The sequence below is a fragment of the Hydractinia symbiolongicarpus genome, chromosome 11, assembly GCF_029227915.1.
Source record: "Hydractinia symbiolongicarpus strain clone_291-10 chromosome 11, HSymV2.1, whole genome shotgun sequence".
In the NCBI taxonomy this organism is placed as follows: domain Eukaryota; kingdom Metazoa; phylum Cnidaria; class Hydrozoa; order Anthoathecata; family Hydractiniidae; genus Hydractinia; species Hydractinia symbiolongicarpus.
This window is the reverse complement of record NC_079885.1, coordinates 20937615-20964138: the sequence shown is the minus strand read 5'-3', so window position 1 is coordinate 20964138 and position 26524 is coordinate 20937615. Positions and strand designations below refer to the sequence as shown.

General features: G+C 33.7%; 5 protein-coding genes across 9 annotated transcripts; 4 read left to right on the top strand and 1 right to left on the bottom strand.

Annotated features, from left to right (window-relative positions):
- The first annotated feature begins 437 nt into the window (after positions 1-437).
- LOC130614718 (uncharacterized) lies at positions 438-2911 on the top strand. The gene has a single exon (XM_057436159.1). It carries the CDS (start codon positions 2335-2337, stop codon positions 2755-2757), a length of 423 nt encoding a protein of 140 aa, XP_057292142.1. The 5' UTR covers positions 438-2334; the 3' UTR covers positions 2758-2911.
- A 556-nt stretch (positions 2912-3467) lies between these two features.
- On the top strand, positions 3468-13601 carry LOC130614713 (uncharacterized). Its single transcript, XM_057436151.1, has 5 exons — positions 3468-4483; positions 4975-5116; positions 9405-9538; positions 10016-10384; positions 12704-13601. Exons 1-5 carry the CDS (start codon positions 3617-3619, stop codon positions 13583-13585), a joined length of 2394 nt encoding a protein of 797 aa, XP_057292134.1. The 5' UTR covers positions 3468-3616; the 3' UTR covers positions 13586-13601.
- On the bottom strand, positions 7216-8803 carry LOC130614717 (craniofacial development protein 2-like). The gene is made up of 2 exons (XM_057436158.1): positions 7693-8803; positions 7216-7636 (listed from the first exon to the last, which is right to left on the bottom strand). The coding sequence occupies exon 1, from the start codon at positions 8556-8558 to the stop codon at positions 8022-8024; it is 537 nt and encodes a 178-aa protein (XP_057292141.1). The 5' UTR covers positions 8559-8803; the 3' UTR covers positions 7216-7636; positions 7693-8021.
- A 763-nt stretch (positions 13602-14364) lies between the features above and the next one.
- LOC130614714 (uncharacterized) lies at positions 14365-17042 on the top strand. The gene is made up of 3 exons (XM_057436152.1): positions 14365-14593; positions 15096-15377; positions 15978-17042. Exons 1-3 carry the CDS (start codon positions 14409-14411, stop codon positions 16777-16779), a joined length of 1269 nt encoding a protein of 422 aa, XP_057292135.1. The 5' UTR covers positions 14365-14408; the 3' UTR covers positions 16780-17042.
- Positions 17043-17198: 156 nt separating this feature from the next.
- Positions 17199-26419, top strand: LOC130614715 (uncharacterized). 5 transcript variants are annotated; one of them, XM_057436155.1, is made up of 6 exons: positions 20169-20420; positions 21212-21375; positions 22357-22540; positions 23116-23179; positions 23720-23930; positions 24496-26419. In XM_057436155.1, the coding sequence occupies exons 1-6, from the start codon at positions 20312-20314 to the stop codon at positions 25006-25008; spliced, it is 1245 nt and encodes a 414-aa protein (XP_057292138.1). In that variant the 5' UTR covers positions 20169-20311; the 3' UTR covers positions 25009-26419. The 5 variants fall into 5 exon arrangements, with proteins under 5 accessions (XP_057292137.1, XP_057292139.1, XP_057292136.1 ...); XM_057436154.1 differs by lacking the exons at positions 22357-22540; positions 23116-23179; positions 23720-23930; positions 24496-26419 and adding exons at positions 17199-18440; positions 18874-19152 and having other exon boundaries at positions 19812-20604; positions 21212-21354; XM_057436156.1 differs by lacking the exons at positions 22357-22540; positions 23116-23179; positions 23720-23930; positions 24496-26419 and adding exons at positions 17199-18440; positions 18874-19152 and having other exon boundaries at positions 19812-20420; positions 21212-21337.
- The last annotated feature ends 105 nt before the right edge of the window (positions 26420-26524 follow it).

The window sequence follows — 26524 nt, the reverse complement described above, 5'->3', positions numbered from 1 at the left end:
GGAGTTCAAATCAACGAAAATCTAATTTGGGATCATCACATTAATGACTTACTTCCAAAATTAAACAGGGCTAATGTAGTCCTAGCCAAGTTAAGGTACATTGTATCCAGGATGCCCTACTAAACATACATCTTTCACTCCCATCTTATGTAAACATGTTTCTAAATTGTTATCTATAGGTGCGTGTGTTAACAATAATATATACGAAAAACTTTTGTTCGAATTTAAGAGATGCATGCTATTGTTTAAATGTGTTAACAATCACAAAATATCAACTATAATATTCTGGAATATTATAGTTGTTATATAGTTATTATAGTAACACTCTTACCTGCTCAAGAGTTTAGATATTTATAACCATAAAAAATGAAAAAGTTTTTTTGCAAGTGTTTTTTCTTATTGCTCTAAAATGTTTTATTTATTCTAACTAAAAGTAACTCGATTTTTTGTCAGACTTGCAACCATTGGGTACATAAGAAGTGCAGTAGTATTCGTGGAAGGCTAAGAGCTGACATTCAGTTTGTATGCAAGCATTGCAAAGGTGAGATTATAGAGAATAAAGTATTTTCAGCTTTAATGATGTACAGCAGTGGCTCGTTAGAGATAGTTGAGAACTGTTACTTAGGTGATGTTGGGCAGTGAAGGGGCTGGAAGAAGTGTTACTTGCAGGATAGGTTCTGCTTGAAAAAAGTTCAGAGAGTTATACTTCCTTTGTTGACCAGCAGAGTCTTGTCAATTGAGGTAAAAGGTAGGTTGTATGAGGCCTGTGTAAGAAGCGTTATGTTGTACGGTAGTGAGACATGGGCAGTGAAGCAGGAAGATTTTGACCGTTTAGAAAGGAATGATATGAGAATGGTTAGGTGGATGTGTAACGCCAGTCTGAGAGACAGAAAGAGTTCAGATGAGCTATAAGAAGCAGGCTAAGTATCCGTAGAATTAAAGATGTTATCCAGATAAGAAGATTGAATTGGCTGGGGCACTTGGAAAGAATGGAGGAGGATAATTGGGTAAGAAAGTGTAGAGACTTGATAGTTCCTGGGGCAAAGCCCAGAGGCAGACCGAGAAAGACTTGGCAGGAGGTTATAAGGACAGACTTGATATAGCGGAAGTTGAGTTTAGATCTAACACAGTCTAGATCAGATTGGAAGAGGGTCATTAATATACCCTGTCTAACCCATGCTAGCATGGAAAATGGACAGTAAGCTAAGAATGATGATGATGATCAACTGTTCTTTGGCCATTAATAAAGAGTTTTGGTATTGTTTTACAGCTGGATGCCCTTGCTAGTGCCAACCGTTCACAGACCGGACTGGTTTTTTTTTAAAGTGACACAATCACTATGTGGCATTTCATGGGACTTCCACGATCGCCCTTTAAACTAAGGTATGGTGGAGGACGTTCAACTCCTCTCTTGTCGATATTTGTGAGGCTAGCCATGTAAAATATGCACATCTATCTATCTATTACATTCAGGTGGTACTGTACAAAATAGCAACCACAGGACATTAATGGTATATATACTTATACAATTAACTTAAGTTAAGTAACCTTAACTTGTATTTATCTTTTTGGTTTAATCAAAACAACTTTCAATAATAACAGGAAAATTTTGTTTTGGGAAAAAATACCATATATAATTTTTACATTTGAAAATAATTTCCTGACAAAGAATAATTTCTGTTTATAATTTTAACACGACCTACTGGCTAGCAAGCTGGCGCTAGCTGTTAGGCGCCATAGTTTAGTGGTTATAACTCTCGCACTTTGTGTGGGAGATCGGGGTTTGATTCTCCTTGGCGGCAGTTCAACGTCGAGGAATAACCCTGGGTTAACCCAAGTTGTGTGGGCCGGTGGATGTTGACAGCAGTTGTCTAGTGGAGCGCGGACCCTAAGCTATGGCCCCTCCTTGAAATAATAGACAGGGTGTATACCTTGATATTTGTGAGGCTAGTCATGTAGAAAATATACATCTATCTATCTAGGACAAAGGAAATTACATCACATTTTCTTGTTTTCTCACCGCGTATTTAAGCACCCACATAAAGATTTCATTACATGTAACATTACATTCAGGCGTTACTGTATTTGCCTTTCCTTTAAGTCTTTTTTGCTTCTTAGCACTAACTGTTATATGTCACAACCACACCATGCCTTTTCGTGGTTTTTGAGATTTAAGTGGTGCTGGAAATTCCCATCCACCAACCCTGGTTGTGGCATGTCTTGCTTAACACTTGTGTACTAAATAATGACATTTTTTTACTAAACAGTCAAACTTTCCATGTAGGCACAATATAAAGTTGTTATTGGTTTCTTTGCTTGTCAGTTCTGTATGTAATGGAAAAAACTGACAATTGGGCAATTTTTTTGAAAGAGAAACTATTATTTAAAAGTATTATTGATGGAATACTATTATTTACATCGAATCTTATTACTGTACAAACATATGGTTGCTTAGAAAATGTCCCGTGCGGTCAGCTTGAACAGTTTAAAAACATTTTTGATAGCCTACATGATGATAACAAGCATTCAGAACTGTTAGTTAAAGGCTTTACATTAAACATCAACTCAGCACCAACAAAACTTGTAATTCGTAAATGTAACTTGCACAGTGTTTATGCTGTATCAAAGGCTAATATGGTTGGTATTATCGCAGTCAATTTGCCATTTGGTGTTTTATTAGCATCACATGCATATCCAATTACTTCAGCAATAGCAGTTCAACATGTCGAAGATGTCTGTAAATTATTGCGTTCATAGATATTGCCAGTTATGTAAGTTATATAAATTGTCATTAGGAAAATGAACATATATACCTGAGTAGTATATTTTGATCAAATAAAAAGTTGTAATACTATGGTTTTTTCCTTGCAAATAGATGGTAGCTTTGAAGGGAACCCGAGGTATAAAATGATGTTGGACTTTTGTTATAGAGCTTAAAGTTGGTTAACAAGTCTTCTTAAATATTTGACTTACGAAGCTTAAAAAGTTAGCTAACAAGTCTTCTTCAATTTTTTAAAAAGCTCTTTTTATTCTCAAGATATTCCTGATTTAAAGAATTTCAGATTTATTTATGTTGCATATGATATGCCATCTCTATAATAATACTAAGTAATGACACTAATTTGCTTGTCCCAGGCCCCTTATTTTTTGACTATCTTTTCTTTCAATGCGTAACCAGTCGCCTTTTTCCAAAAAAGACAAAAGAAGATCCTTTTTTTTGATGCTAGAAAAATATATTACTGCCTATTCGAGTACTAGCATAGCATAACATCTCTTTTTTTCTGTGCATTTCTGGAAGACATTTTATTTTGTTTAAGGAAAATTATTACACTTTTGTAAATATAGGGCTGACAAAAACAATTTTAGTGTTTTTTTAAAATTTATTTTTGTATTGATGGCAAGTGTAGAATCTTTCTCTTTGTATAATATTGTTTTAATGAGTTAAATTGGTCTATCTTTATATTCAGCTTTTTGGGCAATATTAGCACTTCCAAAGCAGGCTTGTGATAGATGTTACTCTGGAATATAGTAAAGATTATGGGATAGATAATTCAATTGGTTAAAAGCTGCAGCTGAAAATTTGTTATTTCTATCAGAAAAAAGACGGTATTACAAAATGAGTGAAAGTAAAAGCACAACAGATATGTACCTCTATGCCTTGCCAAAACTTGAAAACAAGATATTGGGTGTTGGTATTGGGACAGACTGTATTGGAAATATATCTGTTGATCAGTTTAATTCTGCTGCTTCATTTACTCGAAAGTCAATTCCAAATAAAATATCACATTCCAAGTTCACCATTTATCATCCTACATTGCCTCTTGGTCCACCAAACAACTCATTGTGCAAAGATCTGAATGATATACTTCGGACCAGTTATTTTCCGACACTTATTTCAAAAAAGTCTGTTTATCATAAACAATATTGTTGGTTTCGAAGTTCCCACCACAACTTGCTACACAAAAGCTTACATCAATGTACTACCAATATGCCGATGTCAGATTCTTTAAAAAAATACTTAAACAGAAATCTCCCTGCCATCAATCACTCTTTGCAGTATCGAAAAAACATGCCATCTAATTTGATAAAATGGTACACCAATAATGCTCTAAACATGGGTATTTTATCGGATTTTATTAGTGATATACCGAAAAATATTTTACTTGAATATACTGATGAAAGTTTATTTCTTGATGCTGTTGATCTTGAACAAAACAGTAGCTTAAGAAACTGTTTGGTAATGTTAAAATGTGTTGGTCGATTATTTTTGGTTTGTTTGTCAGGTGTAATGCAAAGTGATGTTGTTGTAAAAGAAATATTTGTTCCCGAAAATGAGAAAGCATCAGGAAACAATATTTTGTTGCAGGAAAAAGAAATGGCGGTGAAACAACTTAACTACAGAGTGAATGAGATTTCTTTTGTTGGAGATAGCAATTTTATCGTAAATGTGCGAGGAGATTACCATTGCACTTTACTTGACATAGTAAGTATTTTTTATTCTGTCTTCAATTACGCTGCCCTTAAGTAATTATTGGTGTGCCATATTTGAGTTATAAAAAAAAAATTGAATTGGATGGTCAACTTAGAAACAAATGAAAAAAATTGTTTTCAATTGTGATGACAAAAATTTATAAAACATCCAAATTTATCCAAATTTATCCAAATCAAAGTTTACATCACAAATTATCAGAATAATGAAAACATGAAGTTTGATCTCTTTTTTACAGCCTAATAGGGCGCCTACACATAGGCACTTTATTAGGCAAGTGCTTTACAGGTGACCACTGGTCTAGTCCTTTCACTCTCAATAGACTAGTGAAAGAATCAGTCACTGGTGAATTTCAATAAATTGTTTCTGATCATTAATTTTGTAACTAGAGAAGGGAGAATGGCATTTATTTCTCAATTCTTTAAATTTCTCAATTTTGTTGTGAAAACTGATGTGCATATATTATTGTTATTTTGTCTATTTAGTGTATTTCAGAAGACTCAGTTGAAATCAGGACATTTCTAGAGTTCTCTTTTAATGGATTAATCCATTCCAGTGTTGTAAATCCAGCATGTCATGAAGAGATAATGATTGTTGCATCTGACAGAAGTGTAACTGCTTTTAATGGTATATATTTAATTGACACTGTTTTCTTAGGGAGAAGTAACAAAAAAAATTTTCCACAACAATTTATGTCTGTAGCGTTTAAAACTTCAGCAAATTAGCTGAATTGCGAAGGTTTTACATTAAAGTATAACATACACTCAATTAAATAAAACTGTTTGTCAATAAAATATCAAATGTTCTAAACTTTATCGGGGTTTGACCATTGCATTGCTCCTAAAATATTCAGAAAAGTGCACTGGATATAATGTAGTGATATTCCTAACCTTGCCTGATTTCTACTTCACAAAAACAAAGAGCTAAAAAGATTTTTTAAAAACTTTGATTTACTTCGTACTTTCCAGAAACAAAAAATCTTTAGGATAACAAACCTGAGTCTCCCAGAAATGGTATATACCTGGTAAGTTTCGAAAATCTTAAAAAGGCCCTGGGAAACTTTTCTGTTTTGTAGTCATCAGTTTGTTTGCTTCATTTATTATTTCTAATTGGTATCATCATCATCATCATTCTCGGCTTAACGTCCGTTTTCCATGCTAGCATGGGTTGGACGGGGTATATTAATGACCCTCTTCCAATCTGATCTAGACTGTGTTAGATCTAAACTCAACTTCCTCTGTATCAAGTCTGTCCTTATAACCTTCTGCCAAGTCTTTCTCGGTCTGCCTCTGGGCTTTGCCCCAGGAACTAACTAGTCTCTACACTTTCTTACCCAATTATCCTCCTCCATTCTTTCCAAGTGCCCCAGCCAGTTCAATCTTCTTATCTGGATAACATCTTTAATTCTACGGAGACTTAGCCTGCTTCATAGCTCATCTGAACTCTTTCTGTCTCTTAGACTGGCGTTACACATCCACCTAACCATTCTCATATCATTCCTTTCTAAACGGTCAAGATCTTCCTGCTTCACTGCCCATGTCTCACTACCTTACAACATAACACTTCTTACACAGGCCTCATACAACCTACCTTTTCCCTCAATTGACAGGACTCTGCTAGTCAACAAAGGAAGTAACCCTCTGAACTTTTTCCTAGCAGAACCTATCCTGCAAGTAACACTTCTACCAATACCCCCTTCACTGCCCAACATATCACCTAAGTAGCAGAAGTTCTCAACTATCTCTAACGAGCCACTGTTGTACATCATTAAAGCTGGAAATACTTCATTCTCTATAATCTCACCTTTGCAAAGCTTGCATACAAACTGTATGTCAGCTCTTAACCTTCCACTAATACTACTGCACCTCTTATGTACCCAATGCTTGCAAGTCTGACAAAAAATTGAGTTACTACCAACCCCTTTCCTGCAAACTCCACAAGGCCACTTTCCAACTACAAGGTCACACTTGGCTGCAATGCTACTAATCATGACTTTAGACTTTGCTGTGTTTACCTTTAGCCCTTTCTCTTCTAGTCCTTTCTTCCACTTCTCAAACTTTTTAACTAATTCTTCCATCGACTCTGCTATGAGAACCAAATCATCTGCATACATTAGCTCCCATGGACAACCTGTTCTGAACTCCATCGACAGCGCTTCTAAGACTAGAATAAACAACAAAGGACTAAGTACAGAACCCTGATGTACACCAACATTTACACTAAATTCATCACTAAGTGAATTGTTAATCCTGACACGACTTCTAGCATTGCTGTACATAGACTGTACCATTGTAACTAGCCACTCATCCACACCTAATTTTCTCGTAGCCCACCAAATAACTTTACGTGGAACTCTATCAAAAGCTTTTTCTAAATCTACAAAGGCAAAATAGAGATTCTTTCTCTTTCCTAAATACTTTTCCTGAATCTGTCTGAGCAAAAATATTGCATCCGTAGTGCCACGCCCTGGAACAAAACCAAATTGCATCTTATCTATATTAATTCGTTCTCTAAGTAACTTATCAATCACTCTTTCAATAACTTTCATTACTTGATCAACCAACTTCAAACCTCTATAGTTACCCCTTTCTAATGCATCACCCTTGCCCTTGAAACAATTCACTATTACACTCGACTTCCACTCACTCGGAATAGCACCATCCTTTATAATCTGGTTAGCAAGACTTGTAATAAGCTCAACTCCAATATCTTCAATATCTTCAATTTCCTAATAGCCTCCACTACCCATTCTGTCTTGATCTGCATAGCTGGCCCTTCTACAACATCACCAACAGACAAATTATCCTCGTCCCAATCAAACTCAGTGTTAAGCAACCTCTGATAATGATTCTTCCAAGCTACCCTTTTCTTCTCCTCTGTGCTAGCCAAAACACCTTCATCATTACGTATACACTTCTCACCTACAACATCTTGATTAGTCTTCTTCATTTGCTTTGCTATCTTGAATACCTCATTGCGCTGGTCTTCCCTTCTTAACACATCTGCAAATCTGTTTCTCTCTGCTTCTGATTTTGCCTTATACACTGCTGTACGAGCGCGGCGCTTATCTTCTAAGTAAATATTTTTACTACCACCTGACTTCCACTCTTTCCAAAGTTTCCTCTTTTCCTTTATACACTGGTCAACCTCATTATTCCACCACCAGGTCTGTCTATGTCTAGCTGGTCCTTTCGTCCACCCACAGGTATCATCAGAAGCTTCTAGAAGACAATTCTTCAAAGTAGTCCAAGTACTTTCAACATTGTCACTATCACATTGACTATTGTAGGCTAACTTCTGAACTTTTGCACTAAATTGTCTTGCTACAATCTCTTCCTTCAGCTTCCAGACTTTTCGACGGGGCCTGTACTTTTCCTTGGCTTCTTTAACACTCTTCAAGATAATATCACAAACCAGCAACCTATGCTGGGAAACACACTCTTCCCCCGATATAACTTTCACGTCCTTCACTACTTTCTTGTCTGACTTTCTAACCAGGAAGTAATCTATCTGTGTCTTACAACCACCTGACTCATGTTATCAGCCTACTCTGTCTCTTACTGAATGATGTGTTGCAAACCACCATGTCCGTTGCCATTCCAAACTCAAGCAATCTCTCCCCTTCCTTATTTCTGCTCCCAAATCCATGCCCTCCATGCACACCTCTATAACCTTCAGATGACTTCCCAACATGACCATTAAAGTCGCCGCCCACCATGACAAGTTCAGTGTCTCCAAACTTTGATGTGACTGCTATTAACTCATCATAAAACTTATCTTTATCTTCCTCACTGAGTCCACACTGTGGAGCATAAACTGACAGAAAAGTGACAATCCTATTACCTATCAAAAACTTTATCACTATAATACGACTAATAACACGCATAACATCTATTACTTTTTCTACCCACTTCTCTGCAACAAATATGCCAACTCCTCCATATCCATCACTATTACCAATCCAAAAAAGCTTATACCTTGCCCTCCTACCTTCCACAAATCTCACTGAAGCTCCTCTCCACCTGACTTCCTGAACACAACACATATCAACAGATCTACGTTCTAACATTTCAACTACTTCACCTGCTCTACCTTCTCAGAGTACCAACATTTACACTAGCCATCCTCAACCTAGTGTTATCTACCTTGTGATGTGATAGCTGGGTAACGGTCTGACGATGCTCACACCTGACATCTGTCCTACCGTGCGCGACACCTTCACTCCTTAGAGTTCCAGCCCCGTTTACGCAGTTTGTCTGATCAACTATTCTTACGGCCATTAATAAAACGTTTTAGCATTGTTTTACAGCTGGATGCCCTTCCTAGCGCCAACTGTTCACAGACCGAACTGGGTGTTTTTTAAAGTGACACCATCACTATGTGGCATTTCATGGGACTTCCACGATCACCCCTTTAAACTAAGGTATGGTGGAGGACGTTCAACTCCTCTCTTGTCTCTTAAGGAGACCCTTCACCCAGCCACTTCCCCACCCAGCAAGTCAAAAATTAAATTAAAGTAGTAAAAAACGAAATTCTAGATTGTGTTGAATTTATATACTGTGCTAAAAAGCAACATGGTTAGAAATGTTACTTCTCATTTTATTTTTCAGACTAACAGGGTTATTGTATTTCAAAATTTAAAGGAATGAGATAAAAATTACAAAAAAAACTTACAAACTTACAATTGTATATTTCTTTTTTTTTTTGTTGAACCAGATAACTTCTTGAAAAACGTCAGAAGATTCTTGTGATGTACTTTTTAGTCAAATTGCAGTATTATTTTTCTGTTTAATTCTATCTCTCTTGTCAGGTTTAGTAAAATGTCACTGAAAATAAAATAACAAAAGTTTCAGTTTTGTGACTTCAACAAGTATTGACTTCATAGTGCATATATTTTTTTTTATATTTTTTGCAGGAGATTCAAGTAATGTTAAAGTTCAAAGTGATTCATTTGCAGAGAGTGTTCTGTGGCAAAGCTGCTTATATGGAAATTGTCAAGAGACAATGTTAGTTGTAACTGAAAATGATATTATGGGCTATGATTTTAGAGTGGGTATCTCTGCATTAAATTTTTGTGTGATTTTTTTTTTTTATGATTTTTTTTGCATCCCTGAAATTTGCAACTATTTCACATATCATATTGAAATGTAGGCGATCAGCAACATTTATCAGTCCAAACAATCTGCATTTTTTTAGGAGTGGTCAATGGAAAGACCTTAGCTGAACTCTGTAAATCTGAGAAACTAAAGGAGTGAACACTTGATGTCTTTAAATATCCATTTCCTGATTTAGGATATAAATCTTTGTTTACAAGCATTAAATCATATTTTATAGTCTTTGGACAGATTATTTCAATAAAGTTTTGAAGCTACTTACTTGTAGTGGATTTTTCTATAAGACTTTACAGCTAGTGAAGCTGAAAGCTTATCTTGCTATTTCTTTTGTTTCATTAAATAATGCATTGTGTATAATTTTGAACTTGTATGTAATAAAGCTTCTTTGAATAAAGCAGTTTTTACTTTTCAGACACCACAGCTAAAAACCGTACAACATTTAAAGCTTCCCTGCCAGTATCTAAACAGAGTAGAGAAGTTGTCACCAGCTATATCTAGGAGTCCACTGAATCTGCATCACTATTTTGTTACATCTGACCAGTCAGTAATTGTTAATGATGAACGCTTCTTAAAAACTCCAGTATTAAAAATAAACCACTACATGAAGCACTGCCCTCGTCATATTGATATTATGTCCTTACAAGATGACAGTGCATTGATTACTGTAGCAAGCTATCAGGACAGTGAAACCGTTTCCATGCAAATTTGTAATAATATCATTCAAGATGAACATGGAATGGGTTATACAAGAATGTTAACTGTAAAGGAGCCATTATTGATGGTATGTTTGTCTTTTGTGGGATTAATTAGGAAAAATATTTATTTCAAGAGTACCTTTTTTTATGACTGTAACTTTTTATTTTATGCATAAACACAATGAAGAATAGGGCTTTTAGTTATATCTACATTTCTGTAGATACGAGATGACCACACCTTTAAATCTTGATAGGCTGTTTGTTTTTTTGTGCTTTCAAAATTGTTTGAGGTATAAATTTATTTACCATTTTAATTTACCGTAAATGATCGATTAAGCCCCCACTCCCGAATAACCCCCCTCCTGAATAAGCCCCCTCCCCCAAAACCAAACCAATTTTGACAAATAAGCCCCCACTCCCGAATAAGCCTCCATGAGGGCTTATTTGAATTCACAGTAATTTTAATATAGTTAACAGGGACTGAGGAAATACTACTATTGAAGTAATTAATACACTCGTTGTTACAATATCCAATTCAAAGTTAGGATGTTTTTCTTTTTTTTTTAACTTGTCGAACAATATGTTTCCGAATATCTTGCTCCCTGTCAAAGCAACATACTTTGCTGGAACAACAAGTCCCTTTTTCTCTTTCCAACCATTGTATTGAGATTGATTAGTGTTTGTTTTTACTATTATACTTTTAGAAAGATTTGTTGTGTTTAATAAAATCGTTGTTTTTAGCACACTAGATTTTTGCATAGTTTTAAAAGTCCCCCTCCCATTTAACCCCTCCTCCCGAATAAGTCCCCTCCCCCAAAACCCATTTTGACAAATAAGCTCCCAGGGGCATCATCGATCATTTACAGTAGTGTTAAAACTTTTGCAATGTTGTTGACTTGAAATCCTATATATATATTTTTTTTCCTTTAAGTCATAAGTTTGTTCGCAACAGGAAAAATTTTGGATATTACTATTTCTTTGTCCTTAAAAAATTAATTCTTAAAGGCGTGAGTATACAAAAAAGGTGTGATATTTTAAAATGCTTTTAATTCACCAAAACTTTATTTTGATATATTAATGTATATATTTTTAGAAAGCCTATATGATTACTTATATAATGCTATAAAAATTATTAAGAAAAAATAAAATTTGAAGGTTTAATAGACACGAAAAAAAATGACCCCTCTCCTACAAATGCGATCTCTTTTACAAAACTACTAATTTCTCAAGTTTGCTGTTTGCTTTTTTGTGATCACAAGACATTGATCTAAAAACGCTTTTTTAATTTTTTCTTAATGTTTTTTACTTTAGGAGTTATTTAGTATTAAATTTTTTTTTCACAATTTTTAACCTCTAATTGTCAAAAAACCCATCATAACTCGCGTTCTACTCATTCTCAAGAAGTAAAAAAGAGCTATTTTAGATCGAACATTCCTCTTCCACGCTAAGCGTGCTCTCCAACCCACATTCTTTATAGTTTTGTAAAAGAGATTTAAAACGTAAGTGATACTCTCTTAAAAATTTAACACTGTGAAAAAGAGCTTTTAGGTTTCTTACAGAAATCTTATACTTCTGCATAATAATTGATTACTATGGTAATGACCATTTTGTTAATAGGTTTTTTTCACATCTTCTGTTTATGCTGCACGTGTTCGCTCGCATCCGCAATTATACGTAGTTGAGTATGGGTAAAACAAAAACAAACTCTAGAAACAACAATCTTTTCGACTAGTGCTAGCTTGGCGATCGGCAGTAGAAACATTTTGCTTTAATCTTCTTTTAGCTGGCAAGTCAAATATTTTTGTTTTGGATGATATAAAAGCTTTTTGATGATATAAAAGCTTTATGACGATAGGACATTTTTATTCGCTGATAACTTATAAACTGGTTTTGCCATGTTTTTCACAGTATATTATATTCAACTTCGGAAGACAAAAAAGAAAAAGAAAACATTCTTATGAGAAATAGGAGAAAAACTTCAAAAGAATCTTTTAACTACATACGAAAATCATTTTCCTCTTTGAGTCGGCTATCATTTATAACCTTGAACATAATTAAGTAGTAAAAATTAATACCCAAGATGATTACGTGTGAACAAATATTTGTTCTTTATCGCATAACAAAAAAGTAATTTATGAAAAAAAAATTTTTGGGGGATAATAATCTATCCGAAATACATTTTTTTAAAAATATTTTTGCACCATTTTAAGAAGCAAATCTTTTTCTATCTAATCACTGAAAAAAAAATTTTCAAAAAAAAAACATTTTTTTCGTATACTCACGCCTTAATAATATTTTTCAACAGTATCTTTAATGCTAACAAAAATTCATAAACAGTAAGACTTTTCGTATAATTTTTTCTTCATTCCTAGCATGATATATACACAAAATTTTTGTTTCTGTAGTTGTCTTCTCCCCGGGACTGGACAATACACTGCAACAATTGGAAGTTATCATTGAATAATATACGTCAACGAATTAACCAACCTTTAGTGGGACTAGCAGTATCAGAGTTGGACAAGAGTGTGAAATGTCTTTCCTGTTGTATTGTTCAACAAACACTTGCTGGTGATTTATATTTTCAAAGGTTTAATTATGAATTAGGTACATCAGAACCAGACAGCAGGAAACAACATTCGCATACTGACTACATAGACCGGAAAACATTAACCAATAATATACCATCTGTACCATTGCAATTGACTTCAAAATATCATAGAATATGTGATAAGTGGATTTCGAATGTGCTAGAAATTGAATCATGTAAAGAAAAACACAAAAAGGAAACTGCAGTCAATTATGAAAAAATTATGGATTACGAAAAACAGAAATTAACACAAGCAGGAACGAACTGCTATAGTGTGATGCCTTCGCAATTAAAACATTTTGACGATGTGGATTTCATGGATGTCTCAAATGTTGAATTTCAATTTAGTGAGATATATAACTTAGAGATGTGTGAAAACTTAAAGTATCAATTAGGAGGAGATGTTGCTTGTACAAAGTCATTGTGCTTTTGCTCAAAGTGTTGTCGTCAAGTTAACAAGGATGTGCAGGGTGTAAAAAAAAAGAGGGTTTTCAATAGAAAATCACTAGGACTGGATGCTTCCAATCGTGATTTAGAGCTGATTGAAAGTCCTGAATCTTTCCCAAACCCATTAAGTAAAGTGCTGTTAACAAATTGGAATGGAGAAACTTATACTTCACTTGATGTTTTTGCTCCTAACACTGCTTTCGATCCAGATGATAATTTCGAATCTAAGAACATTTCCTATAAAGCTAAATAAATATTCAAAAATCAAATGTTGTTTTTATTTTCCTGTAGCCTTTTTCGGCTCTTTTCTGTAAATGCAATTGCTAATAGGTAAAATGATTAGCAGTGTATATTCCTTTTGTTTGGGGTTGAGTTAAAATATAAATTTATGTGTGTTCCAGTACCTTTCTTTATGAACAGTCTGAGTGCCTTTAGTTTTTTTATTAATATTCTGCATGTGTAGAAGCTATAAATAACAACTTTTTTAGTATAATCTTATTAAATTTGTTAATACTTGACTTATTGAGTTACAACAGTTGCGTCACCAATTGGTACCAACATGTATTTAGCGATATTTTTCCGATATTACTAGGTTGCATTGCTTTTAACAGTGAAACAATTGACCGTGGGAGCTAATTGAACTGATTTTTGACCTTGACCTTATAAATGTGGTAAATGAGACCATTGGACTGCACGAATTAAGATTCTTGTTACTTCCACATTGATTGTGTAACACCATACTCTCTGTTTCCTGAAGCCATTATTAACATAGCAACTTAACAAAAATGTAAATAAATAAAAATGTAGCATGAAAATATGTAGCATGAAAATATGTAATATGTAGCTTTTATGAAAATTATGTTTAATTCACAATTAAGTATACAAACATTCCGAAATTCTTAGTGTGAAGGGAAAACCAAAATCCTTTACCTACGTTTTAATTCAGAGTTGTAAATATTAAAAGTGTCAGTAGAGCTGCTACAGATATAAGTTTGCACATTTTTTTTTGTTTAAAACTGAAAAAATTCAATATTTTGTGTCTGAAGTTTGTTTAGTAATTTTGTGTAGTTTAAATAATGAAAACTGTTGCTGTCATTGGAGGAGGTCCTGCAGGGTTATGCGCTGCAAGACATTTACTGCAATCAAAATTAAAACCTATTGTATTTGAACAACAAGACTGTGTTGGTGGCACCTGGGTGTACCAAGATGTTGATAAAAACAATTCTAAAGATGTATTTTCAAGTCTGTATGATAATATGAGGTAAGTTTAACATTGTTTATTCAGCTTCAGTTGCACAATAATGTTACATGATTGTGGTTTTGTACATTTATTTTATCTTGAACTTGGCTTTTTTAATTTTTTTCTGATTAAGAAAATGGAGAACAAATTTTATAGAAAAAATCAGTATAATTTTGCATTGCAAATATCACCAAGGAACGTAAACAACTAAAATATTTTTCAAGAATATAGTTTTCTGGTATTATTGAGGCTAATTTTCAGTAACAACAACTAAAGATATATATAGCTTTTTTTATAGCCATAGGCTAATTTAGTCTTGCTCGTGTTCAGAAACTATATAAGTCTCATATGTTATTTAAAAAAGTATGGTTTGTGAGCCATCTTTGATGTTACTGATAAATTTTGTGCATGCTTAACTGTATCTCTAGTTTTGTTTATTTTGTTTTTAAAATATTTTAAATATTTTAGCATTGCATTTATAACATGAGTCTAAAGAGCATGTATAATAATGTAACATCTTTAGAACCAATCTTCCAAGGCAAGTAATGGAATTTCCTGATTATCCTTTCGACGATGACTATCCAACATTTCTGCATCATACAGCTGTGAGAAAATACATCGAGTGTTATGCAGAGCATTTTAAATTATATCCACACATTAGATTTAATATGAGAGTTACATCTGTATTACCCAGTCAAATGAAATCCATTGAGAACAGTTTTATCAAATGGCGTGTACAGTCACAAAATCTGATGCAAGATAACCATGTAACTGAAGAGTTTGATGCTGTTGTTGTATGTAATGGGTAGGTATTGACAAGAGATATTTGTTTTAATATTTTTTTTTATTAAAAAAACTGTAACAGCTCATGGTTCTTCATGTTTCTTCTTTTTTATTTTTTTGATTCTCTATGGCCTTTAAATTTTTTGAGCTAAATTAGGTTTAATGAGAAAGATGGGTGTTTCTTCAATTAGGTTTGTATTTAAAGTCAGAGATAAAAGCTGCAAATGATACGTAATACCTTTGCCTTTTGCCATATTCCTTAAAAAATTAAAGAAACATTAGGAGTTGCCAGGCGAAAATGCGAAAAAGAATTTTTTATCTGTCTGCTGTTTCATGAAACAAGTTTCTTGATGCTGTGTATACATATGCTCGGGGAAGTACCTCTATACATTTATTCTTTTCAAAATGGTAGCCAAATTGCTACTAAAATACACGGAATAGTGACGGCTGGGATGTGCATGACAAGCAAAGCTGTGGATTTATCCACAAGCTAACGAACAACTAGTACCTATTTATTTTTTTTGGCAACTGATGGATAGGTGTATTGTATTATGTGAATTACAAACTTTTAAATTTTTCATGCAATAACCGATGCTGTGGAATTCTCTGTATGTATTTTTAGTCATTCCTCACAACCCCGATATCCCACAATAAAAGGTCTGGATAATTTTAATGGTGAAATTATCCACAGTCATTACTATCGAAGACAGAGTGATTTTGCAAAGAAGACTGTTTTGGTACTAGGAGCGGGTCCATCTGGTCGAGATATTTCTTTGGAACTGGCTACTACATGCGAAAGAATATATTTAAGTCATCGAGGTGAAAGAATCGAGGCAGAACTTCCTTCCAATGTTATAGAAGTTTGCGACATTGATTTTGTGTCACAGGATGGATCGTTTGTATTTAAAGATGGTAGTCTCGCTGCAGCACATGTACTACTGCTTTGTACTGGTTATAAATATGCATTCCCATTTTTGAACTCTGAAAGCGGTATTTGTGTTGCAGATGGAGTAGTAAAGACATTGTACAAACATCTGTTTAACATTAAGTACCCTTCAATGTCTTTTGTTGGTTTGCCTTTTAAGTGTACACCATTGCCCATGTTCCATCAACAATGTGCCTATCTAGCTAGTGTCTATTCAGGTAAGAAAACACTACCTTCAACTGAAGAGATGTCTGCTGATACAGAAAAAGAAAAAGCTAAGAAATTGACTTTTGGAATTCCAGAACGTTATTTTCACCAGATGGGAATTGAACAGTTCTCATATAACGATGAACTGGCAGAAATGTCAGGTAATAATCGAAACGCGGAAGTCATTAAAGATTTATACATATACAATTCAACGGTTAGAAGGAAGAATCTACAGCATTATAAGAATTGTTCTTACAGAGTGTTAAATAATAAAGAATTTGAAGTTTTATGATTTTTATTGATGCATACATAGTTTTAATCTTTTGTGAAATAGACGTACATGTTTGGCCAATCAAATTTGAGCCCTTAACATCATTTGCGAACATGAATCCTGCAACAACTTTTGTACAGGATGGGCAACGGTTCTATAATTACTTGAATTGTTCTGGAATTTTTTCGATAATGTTCTTGAAAATATAACTTTTGAGAGCTAATTCTAGAATTGTTCTGGGATTCTGAATTATTGAAAGTAACTTCCTTAAGCTGCTCTAAGAAGAGCTAAAAATTAAAAAAATAAAATTAAAATACTGGTCTTCTAGTTGCCATTGTCCTTTATTTTTGTATAATGTAAAAATATGTTCTTAAATTGCGCTTGAATTTAAAAAAACTCTTCGTCACACAGGGCTTTGTTACAGGTTTTGTGTAACTTTCATTTCACTTTTCCATGCAAAAAAATTTCTAATAACTGGAAATATTACTGTATCTTTAAAGGAAGTATCACAAAAAATAATTCCTTCGTCAAACGGATGAAAAAAAAGTAGGGGAATAGTTGTTAAAATTTCTTCCTCTTTGTAACTAATATTTTTATCATCTCTTCTTTTATGTCCCCTTGATCAGTTCTTGTTTTTGCAAAAAATAATTAATGCAAACAATATTTAATAGAAAAATTATAATTATTCTAATGTGTATTTTTGTTGTTTTTTCACAAGAAAATATTTAAATTATAAATTTAATATATTTTTTATTTGCTTGTGTGTTGGAAATTTCTGACATATTGGCCATTTATTTCACAATAATTGAACTATATCTGTTGCAGTAATTGAACTGGATCTGTTCCAGTGATTAAACTGGATATGTTGCAATGATTGTACTGGATATGTCGCAGTGAACTGGATATGTTGTAATGATTGAACTGGATATGTTGCAGTGATTAAACTGGATATGTTGCAAAGATCAAACTGGATATGTTGCAGTGATTGAACTGGATCTGTTGCAATGATTAAACTGGATCCATTGCAGTGATTGAGCTGGATATGTTGCGATAATTAAACTGGGTCTATGGAAAAAATTTAACAGGATGTGTTGAAATAATTGAACTGGATCTGTTGCAATAATCGAACTGAGTCTATGCAATAATTATACTTGATCTGTTGTAGTATGTGAATTAGGTCTGTTAAAATAATTAAACTAAATCTGTTGAGGTGATTAAACAGGATCTATTGCAGTGATTGAACAGGATCTGTTAAAATAAATGATCTGCATCTGTTAATTTGTGTTTTTACCACTTCCACTACTATTTTCTGTCTTTAGTAACGTAACAGGCTATATAATAATTCTAAAGGCCGTTGATATAAAAGAGGTTGATAATTTAAATGTTCAGTAAACTATGTACAGAATGTGTATGAATTTCTGATAGGTTTTTTATGGATTTTCTAGACAATGCATCAAACAATTTTATCAATTTGATGAAAAAAACAAAATTTTGTAAATGAAAACAGTTGGTGTGGTTGGCAGTGGAGCTGCAGGGTTATGCGCCGCAAGACATTTATTGCGATCCAAATTAAAACCTATTTTATTCGAACAACAAGACTGTGTTGGTGGTACATGGGTGTATCAAGATGTTGATAAAAACAATTCTAAAGATGTGTTTTCAAGTATGTATAAGAACCTGAGGTAGCTTAATTGATGAAAACATGTTACATATTTAAGAAAAATTTTTTCCAGCAATTTTCTTCAGATACCTCCTACTCTAGGATTTAAATGAACAGTTTGGATAATTTCACATAGTAGTTGTGGCATATTTTAAGAATATCTGTTTGGGTATTGCAATGGGTTTGATATTGTCGCAAGAAAATTGAAGTAAATTCATGAGAGAAGAGGATTGATTTTTGACTGTCTTTGGCTTGTCTCTGATTTCCTTGCCTGATATAGCTTTTCCGGAATAAAATTCGTTAATTTCTTTTATTGCCAATCATTGTTTGTTGAATCGATGAACAGGTAATTAAGACAGTATTGTAATTATTGACTGCATTATGTGGTGGTGTTTTGTAAATATTCCTAGTGCATATTGCATCTCATTCAAGTGTAGATTTCTTCACTTTTACAGAACAAATCAACCGAAAGAAATAATGGCATTTCCAGATTTCCCTTTCCCACAAAGTGATTCATCGTATGTTCACCATACGACTGTCCGAGATTATCTTCAACTTTACGCTCATCACTTTAACCTGCTCCATCACATTCGCTTTAATACGAAAGTGACACAAATATCTCCATGTTTTATGTCACAGAAGGAGCAGAGATTTGTGAAATGGAAAATCTTTTTCTCTGATCGCAGTGGTAAAGTTTCGTCAGAGGTCTTTGACGGTGTGGTAATATGCAACGGGTATGATTTGTTTGTTTGTTTTTTTTTGTTTTTTTTGGTCACACGCGACAGCAAAGTAACCTATGAATTAAGTTCCATCTGTCTGTGCGTACGTACTCGGGAAAAATCTAATTCCTAGGCAACAGACTTAAAGCTACCCAAATTTAGCTTAAAATGTTTTTTAAATATCCTTTGTACGTTCAACTCGGCTTTTCTCCGGACCCGATTTATCAATAAAATGCTAAAATGTGACGATTTCGGATTTTTAAAAAAATAATAGAGGCAGCATCAACTGAATTTGGGCCCAAAATAGTTTTTTTAATTGTTTCTGGAAAAAGTACTATTACATTTTTCTATAAATTTCTTTCCTTTTTCTTTTGTTTAAAGAAAGTGAATATGATTTTCGAAATCTTCACTTGGAACTTGGTAAAATGTCAAGTTTTAACTTTATAAAGCAGAAAAAAAAGCTGTCACATTTTCTATTTTTGTACTAACTCGCCTCTGATTTTAATGTCAGAAGATTAAATTTTAATTTTTTCAAAAAATTATAATTTTGGGAAATATGTGTCACGATCAGCAAAACACTTTTAATTAAGAAATGCAATCGTTCCGTTGTATCTAGCCACAAATCAAGATCCTCGTTTTAAGTTCCAAAATCCAGTTTTTCTACTTCCTCGTAGACATTATTCAGTTCCATCGTATCCCTGCGTTACTGGTTTGCAGCATTTCACTGGAAAAACCATGCACAGTCACTACTATCGTCATGCTGATGAATTTAAGGATTTAACGACGTTAATCCTAGGTGATGGACCATCCGGAAGCGATATCATGTTAGAGTTGTCAAAGCAATGCGCTTCGATTTATTTTAGTCACCGTGGTAATAAGACGCAGTCTACACTCCCTTTAAATGTCTATGAAGTGGACGACATAAGTCACGTGACTGAAGATGGTCGATTTGTCTTTAAAGATAACAATACAGCAGAAATTGATGTTTTTATACCCTGCACAGGGTATAAATATTATTTTCCATTTCTAGATAATAGCAGTGGTGTTAAAGTTACCGGACGAATTGTTGAAAATTTATATAAACATTTATTTAATATTATGTATCCATCCATGGCATTCGTTGGTGTTCCTTGGACTATAATACCTTTTCCATTGTACCATCAACAGTGTGCTTATGTCAGCAGTATATTTTCTGGCTGTAAACGTCTTCCATCTTTTAACGAAATGCTCAAGGATATCGAAATGGAAAAGACACAAAGGTTATTGTGTGGTGAACCAACAAGGTATTTTCACAGGATGTTCTATCGGCAGTTTCAATACAATGACGAATTGGCAAAAATGTCAGGCTTTCCAAAAAATAAAAAAATAATCGAGAATTTGTATCGTTATAATATGCAGCTAAGAGAAACTGATTTGCAAGGCTACAAGAATAGAAAGTACAAAATTTTGGATGATTGTGATTTTGAAGTAATAGATTAATACAACTAATAATTATTTTACAATTCTAGTAAAAATCTTGTTCTTTCGTGTTCTTGTTTATCTGTACAGTATACTCGTGTTATGTGGGACTTTTAAGGGTACAAAATATCGTTTAAGTGGGCCGTTGAAAGAGATTAGGTGAAAATATCTCACTGGCTAAGAGCCAACGTGCTGTGACCATTCAAAATGCTCCACAATGTGTTCGAAAATGTTTCTGTTTTTCTCAAATTATTATCATTATTATTATTTTTATTATTATTATCTCTAAAGTCATTGCATTAAACGTATTTATCCATAGGACAAAAAAATCGGTACTAGTTGGAAGTTTCACTTATCCAGTGTACCAGCGAAGATTTTTAGTTAAATTATTAAGAAAGTTAAAGGGCCGAAGAATTGGGACCTAGGTAGCAAAATTCCTACTCATCCAGGGTCTTACATAACGCTCATTTTTACCTTTGTCGCTGTTTTATAATGTGTAAAAAACTGCTGCTGTTGACAGGAAGTTTTGATATTTTTTTGCATGTTTTACACTGACGTGCTTATGTTGTGAGTATCCCCCTTTTCTATAATTTTGACATTTTTCTATTCACTATAGGTAATATAATGATTGTGTATGTGGTAGCTATATTCTTGTTTGCACTGGTGGTATGGAAATTAACAAGACCGTTTCATTCTAACAGTAGAGATTCACCATCTGGACTGGATGCGTTGCGGTTACGACTATTTGTGGTGGGGATTACGAAGCTTCTTTTTATTATCGTGAGTATTATTGGACTAACATCTTTATAGTGAAACCTTATAGCAGACGCCGCTCTATAACGTGTATTTCCCAGGGGCCCGAAATTAATTTCAAGGTTTTATGTAGCGAACACCTCTTCTATTGCAGATATTTTTCTTAAGCCCCGTTGGCGTCCACTATAGAGAGGTGTCCCTGTATTCGTCACGCTGTTAAGTCGGTTTCTGAGCGAGTCAAAGATGGTAGCTGCGTGCAGCAGCGGGCGAATTCTAGTAAATTTTATCATATTCTTAACTATATAAATTATTTAGGGTTTATTGACATAAAAAAATATTTCGCTTTAAGCTACCGAATAAATTTTTATTAATTAACATTTAATCGCGATAAATCACAACTTGGAACGAAACCAAGATTTCGTGTAAAATAGACGCGATAAGGTTGTACTTATTTTCTATGACTCGTGAAGGTGACTGATGGCCTTGTGGTAGAGCGTTCGTCTCCAGTGCGTAAGGTTTTGGGTTCAAACCCGACCGAGTCATGCCAGAGACTATGAAAATGTGAATCTATCCTTTCTGCTTAGCGTTAAGCATGAGAATAGGATTGATATCTTTGGCGGTTGTCTAGTTGAGCGGATGTTGTGCTTTCTGACCCTATATTTCCTGAATTTCTGTAAAAAAACAAAAATATATGAGTGAGAATAATTGAAATAAAGTAAACACGTCTACACATCTAAATAATCCATGTTAGGGCCCACAAAGTTCTGGAAATGCTGGAAAGTTGACAATGCTGACGTCAGCAATAATCAGCACATTTTGAGAGTCGAGATCTGACCAAATAAACTAAGATCCTAAATGTAATCATTGACAAGTTCTTGTGATGTGAATTAAAAATGACCTATGTAACTACTTGTGAAATTTGCCAACTGACTCGATATATTTTGTTAAGGATTGTAGTCTCATCTAAAATTTAGACATTCTTGTAAAATTACTTGTCTTTAACTTTAGGGAAAATTTACAACATGGTTAACCGGAAGTGATTTGTATGTTTTGGGGAATAATGTACCATGTAAACGAAAATCAAAAATGACGATTAATGGCGTCGATGTTTTTTACTTCAATCGACAAGCTAGCAAAAAACAGAATTGTTTTATTTTTATACATGGCGGAGCTTTTATTTTACCACATATCTGTAAGTTATTTGTTTAACTTGTTTTGTTTGTTTGTTTGTCTGTTTTGTTATGTTTATTTTGTTTACCCTAAAGAAAGAAATTTTCGCGACCCAAAGTTATCGCGAAGTATATTTTCGCGCGACTGGTGTTTCCGGAAATAGTGAATATACCGAAAGATATTTTCGTGAATTAATGGTAAGCAAAATAATTTCGTGCAAGATACTTCCGCAATTTAAGACAAATATATTGTTTCCTTGAAAAGTTCTTTCACGATCATAATTTTTTAAAAAAATTTAAATTTGGTTACTTAAGAATTTAGAGCTTGTAGATTTTAGAAAATACTTCACGAAATTTATTTTCGCGAATTGCTAATTTCACTTAAAATTTGCGGAAGTTGGATTCGTTAATTGCTGGCTTTGACCTTGAAAATGAGTTATACGAACATTTCTGTTAGCAAAATTTCTCTTCCCTTAGGTATTTTTCCTGAACGACATATATACTGCTCAGTCTTTTTCAGTAATACGCCAACTTCATGATGTGTTTTTTTCTCGGCATTATTGATATAAGAACGTCAACTTAACCATTTATCTTTTAGATCCATATGACATGTGCTTGGGTTTTATTGCGAAGAAAACAAACGCTTTAGTTTTATCTATAGAGTAAGACCTAAACTTCATTTGTATTATTTGTATAGTCGAACTGTTATATTTAAATTTTAAGATCTTACGATTTTATTCGTGTAATCATAACTTAACCGCCATATGGCGTCTACAGGGTGTAAGCTAAGAATTTAAAATTAATGTCGTTAAGGCCCCACTTGGAAATTCCGGTGAAAGTTCCTGGAGAACGCCCCATGGTGACGGCTGGAGGAAGTGCTGTGAAATTTTAGTGTTTCGGATGACATTAAACAGCTCTCTCAACGTTAATTTCTTGCAATTTCTTGTGCACAAACGTACATGATCTTTGTAATAACGAAAGAGCATCTTTGACGTAATAAAAGAAGAAGGAAACTATGTTGATTATTATTGGATTTTTAGGCTACCATTAGACAAAAATAGATGCTTGATTGGTAAAGTCAACTTAACTAATGGACAAAATAAATGCTAGTCTTAAGCCCTGGCCTAAAATCTTTTTTTTAAGCTGTATGACATCAGAAACTTCACCTGTACCTCTTATTAAAACATAGCCTCAACTTTTAGCTATCGTCTTGCTCCTGTACACACCTATCCAGCTGCGCATGATGACTGTTATAAAGCAGTTCACTATATACTCTCCAATCCTTCAGAATTTAATATCAACACTGATGGCATTGTCTTGTGCGGAGACAGTGTTGGTGGCAATCTCGTAGCGTGGACTTGTCTTCAGCTCGCAGAAAATCATCCACATCTTTCAGAGATGGTGAAAGTGCAGGTAAGTTATTCTGTATTATAATACCCAACTTTCTATGCATGAGTTAAAGATGGTAGCGACTAGTCATGTTTAAAACCATGATTCTTAATTATACCGCCTGGACGCTCATTGTCATAGAATGAGTTTATTTCTTGCCCTGCATTTATACATGTCTCTTATAATGTTTTTGATGTTTTTATTTGTGTTTATAGAATGACATTATTTTTCGCATAACATTCATACATGTTTCTGATGATTTTTTTGTGAAGTTTTTTATTAAAAAATACGCGGAATACGAGAAGAGTAATAAAAACGAACAATCCAGGCGGATGTACATCTAGAATCTTTCTTTGTGTTTTCTATTTACGTCTGTGCGCACAGCTGTATATGAATTATTTCGACACTAAAAAAATAAAGTTTTTAACGTCAATTTCTTCCAAGTGACTTCTGTATATTTTTATATTTTTTATATATGTGTATATTGATTCGTTGTGCTCGTTAGAATTCTTCCTATAAAAAAAGTATCGACTTTCGCACATAAAAATATCACAGTGTAAAACCTTTAAGTTTTTTCTTTCTGCTTTAGATATTAGTCAATCCATTGTTGCAGTGTGCTGATTTTTGTACCCCTTCCTATCAAGACGCAGCTAACTATTCAACATACCTTCCTCCATCACTGCTATCTCGATTAACTTCTGTATTTTTAACTGGTACGGATAAATACGCTCAGTTGTTCCTCACCAATAAGCTATCTGATCTCTTGCGAAATGGTGACTCCGAAGTAATCCGTAGGAAATGCAATATCCCAAGAAGTGTAATGGACCAGATCCTCGTTCCTTTTGTATCTGGGCTCTTTACACAGACTCTTCCATTGAATTACCCCCCGGTAAAATTGTTATCCTGTGAATTTGATGTATTACTCAGTGACAGTAAAATGTTTCATGATAAGCTGCTAGGTCAGAACTTGGAATCTACGTTGTTAGAATATAAGACTGTACATTGTGGGTTTTTATTTTCGATGGTGGGTAGAAGTGAAGATGTGAAAATGTTAAGAGATATCGTCCGTATTGCTGAATCAGCATTCGCAGCGCATAACTAGTCATGCATTTTGAATTTTGCATTAGACAATAATTATAAGGAATTTAGCAATTTTTTGAATATTGAATATATATTTTTAAGGATTTTTTTATATGAATTTGCATTACGTGTATGGATTTTACATATTTAACGTGTTATTAATTTTCTAGTGTTTTAATTTAGGGGAGAAGGAGTAAAGTGGCTTGAGGGCGTTCCCTAGTTGGTTTTGTTAAAAAAATAAAAAAACGGTAACGTTACGCAGAATGTAATATTTAGGTTAAATTTTGGGTATATTAAAACGATGATCTTAGAGTTGTATTGAAACCTAAGTCCGTTCTAATCGTATTCATAGTTGCTGTCGAAGACCGTATTTACGTGTTTTTTGTTTGTTTGTTTGTTTGTTTGTCTGTTGTAATTTTCACTCGACGTTTACTACAGTTTAAAATTACTAATTTATTAAAGAGGTTTAAGTTTGTTCTCTCTAGATTGTAAGGTCTAATTTTTTTGAATTGGTTACATTCTGAATTTTTGTGAAAAATAGTGTCACAAACTGGAGTGGGATGAGTAAAAACTATTTCTTAGTCTGTTGGTCTGTGAATCAGTCATTGTGGAAATTGTACATGCGCTGCAGCTTTGTAGCTAAACATGCGCAATATGTTTTTTTGAGTAAATTGTGTTCACATGAACATTTTAAAAGCAAATTAAAATTTTAGATGGTTTTAATTGGTTAACTAGGTTTTATTGCGTCCGAAACCGTTTAAAGATTGATGACTAAGACCCCGTTTACACGGATTTTTTCATGCTGACATGAGTTCATTTCGGTGTCTTAAGGAAACCCTATTACTGTACACACGTCAAAGCCGACATGAAATTTCATGCCGCCATGATTTCGTCCGTCTTAAGGACGGGCATGAAATTTCATGTCGGGGCTTTTTAAGCATGATAATACCGTGTGAGCGCAAAATGTGTTTCATACTGGTATGAAAACAGCTTATAATATGCACAAGTACTGCATAAAAAAGCTGAATGACACATCAAAAGCTATATGTTCGTTTATTGAAGGAAATTTTTTTTGCCAGTGCAATGGCCACCATGTATTTAAGAATAAATTTCATTTCATGAGTTTCATGTCGGGTACGTGTAAACAGTGTCTAAGATAGAGCCGCAAACTTCGTGTAAAGGCTGTTTAGTTATCTGGGTTGGGTAAGATAAGTTTAGTGACTGTGTGCTACATCAATCGTTACATCAATTGTTGTATTTAGTGACACACAACATTTTATATTAGAAATGGTACCTTGCCTCTAATCTAGCAACAGCTCTTTGGCTTTTTTATACTGTGTTATTTTTCTAAACATTTTTACAGCATATTTTAGTCTTTTTTACTCTGTTACCTGTTTACTAATGCTTTTAAAAAAAATAACTGCTTTCTTTTATGTTTTCTGTTGTTTCAAGTATCATTTTTACTGTCCCACCTTCTGCAAGAAAAGTTATGTTGATTCAGTTAAATTCATTTTGCGAAATTTGTTCTCATTTTCTGG

What these genes read in the sequence shown, in the direction of transcription:
- LOC130614714 (XM_057436152.1), top strand. Translation starts at nt 14,409, where the DNA reads ATGAAAACTGTTGCTGTCATTGGAGGAGGTCCTGCAGGGTTATGCGCT. An exon ending in AGTCTGTATGATAATATGAG is followed by an intron (nt 14,594 to 15,095) that starts GTAAGTTTAACA and finishes TAACATCTTTAG; the next exon opens with AACCAATCTTCCAAGGCAAG. An exon ending in GCTGTTGTTGTATGTAATGG is followed by an intron (nt 15,378 to 15,977) that starts GTAGGTATTGAC and finishes ATGTATTTTTAG; the next exon opens with TCATTCCTCACAACCCCGAT.
- LOC130614713 (XM_057436151.1), top strand. Translation starts at nt 3,617, where the DNA reads ATGAGTGAAAGTAAAAGCACAACAGATATGTACCTCTATGCCTTGCCA. An exon ending in AAGTGTAACTGCTTTTAATG is followed by an intron (nt 5,117 to 9,404) that starts GTATATATTTAA and finishes TATTTTTTGCAG; the next exon opens with GAGATTCAAGTAATGTTAAA. An exon ending in TTATGGGCTATGATTTTAGA is followed by an intron (nt 9,539 to 10,015) that starts GTGGGTATCTCT and finishes TTTACTTTTCAG; the next exon opens with ACACCACAGCTAAAAACCGT.
- LOC130614718 (XM_057436159.1), top strand. Translation starts at nt 2,335, where the DNA reads ATGGAAAAAACTGACAATTGGGCAATTTTTTTGAAAGAGAAACTATTA.
- LOC130614715 (XM_057436153.1), top strand. Translation starts at nt 18,256, where the DNA reads ATGAAAACAGTTGGTGTGGTTGGCAGTGGAGCTGCAGGGTTATGCGCC. An exon ending in AGTATGTATAAGAACCTGAG is followed by an intron (nt 18,441 to 18,873) that starts GTAGCTTAATTG and finishes TCACTTTTACAG; the next exon opens with AACAAATCAACCGAAAGAAA. An exon ending in GGTGTGGTAATATGCAACGG is followed by an intron (nt 19,153 to 19,811) that starts GTATGATTTGTT and finishes ACTTCCTCGTAG; the next exon opens with ACATTATTCAGTTCCATCGT.
- LOC130614717 (XM_057436158.1), bottom strand. Translation starts at nt 8,558, where the DNA reads ATGTTAGAACGTAGATCTGTTGATATGTGTTGTGTTCAGGAAGTCAGG.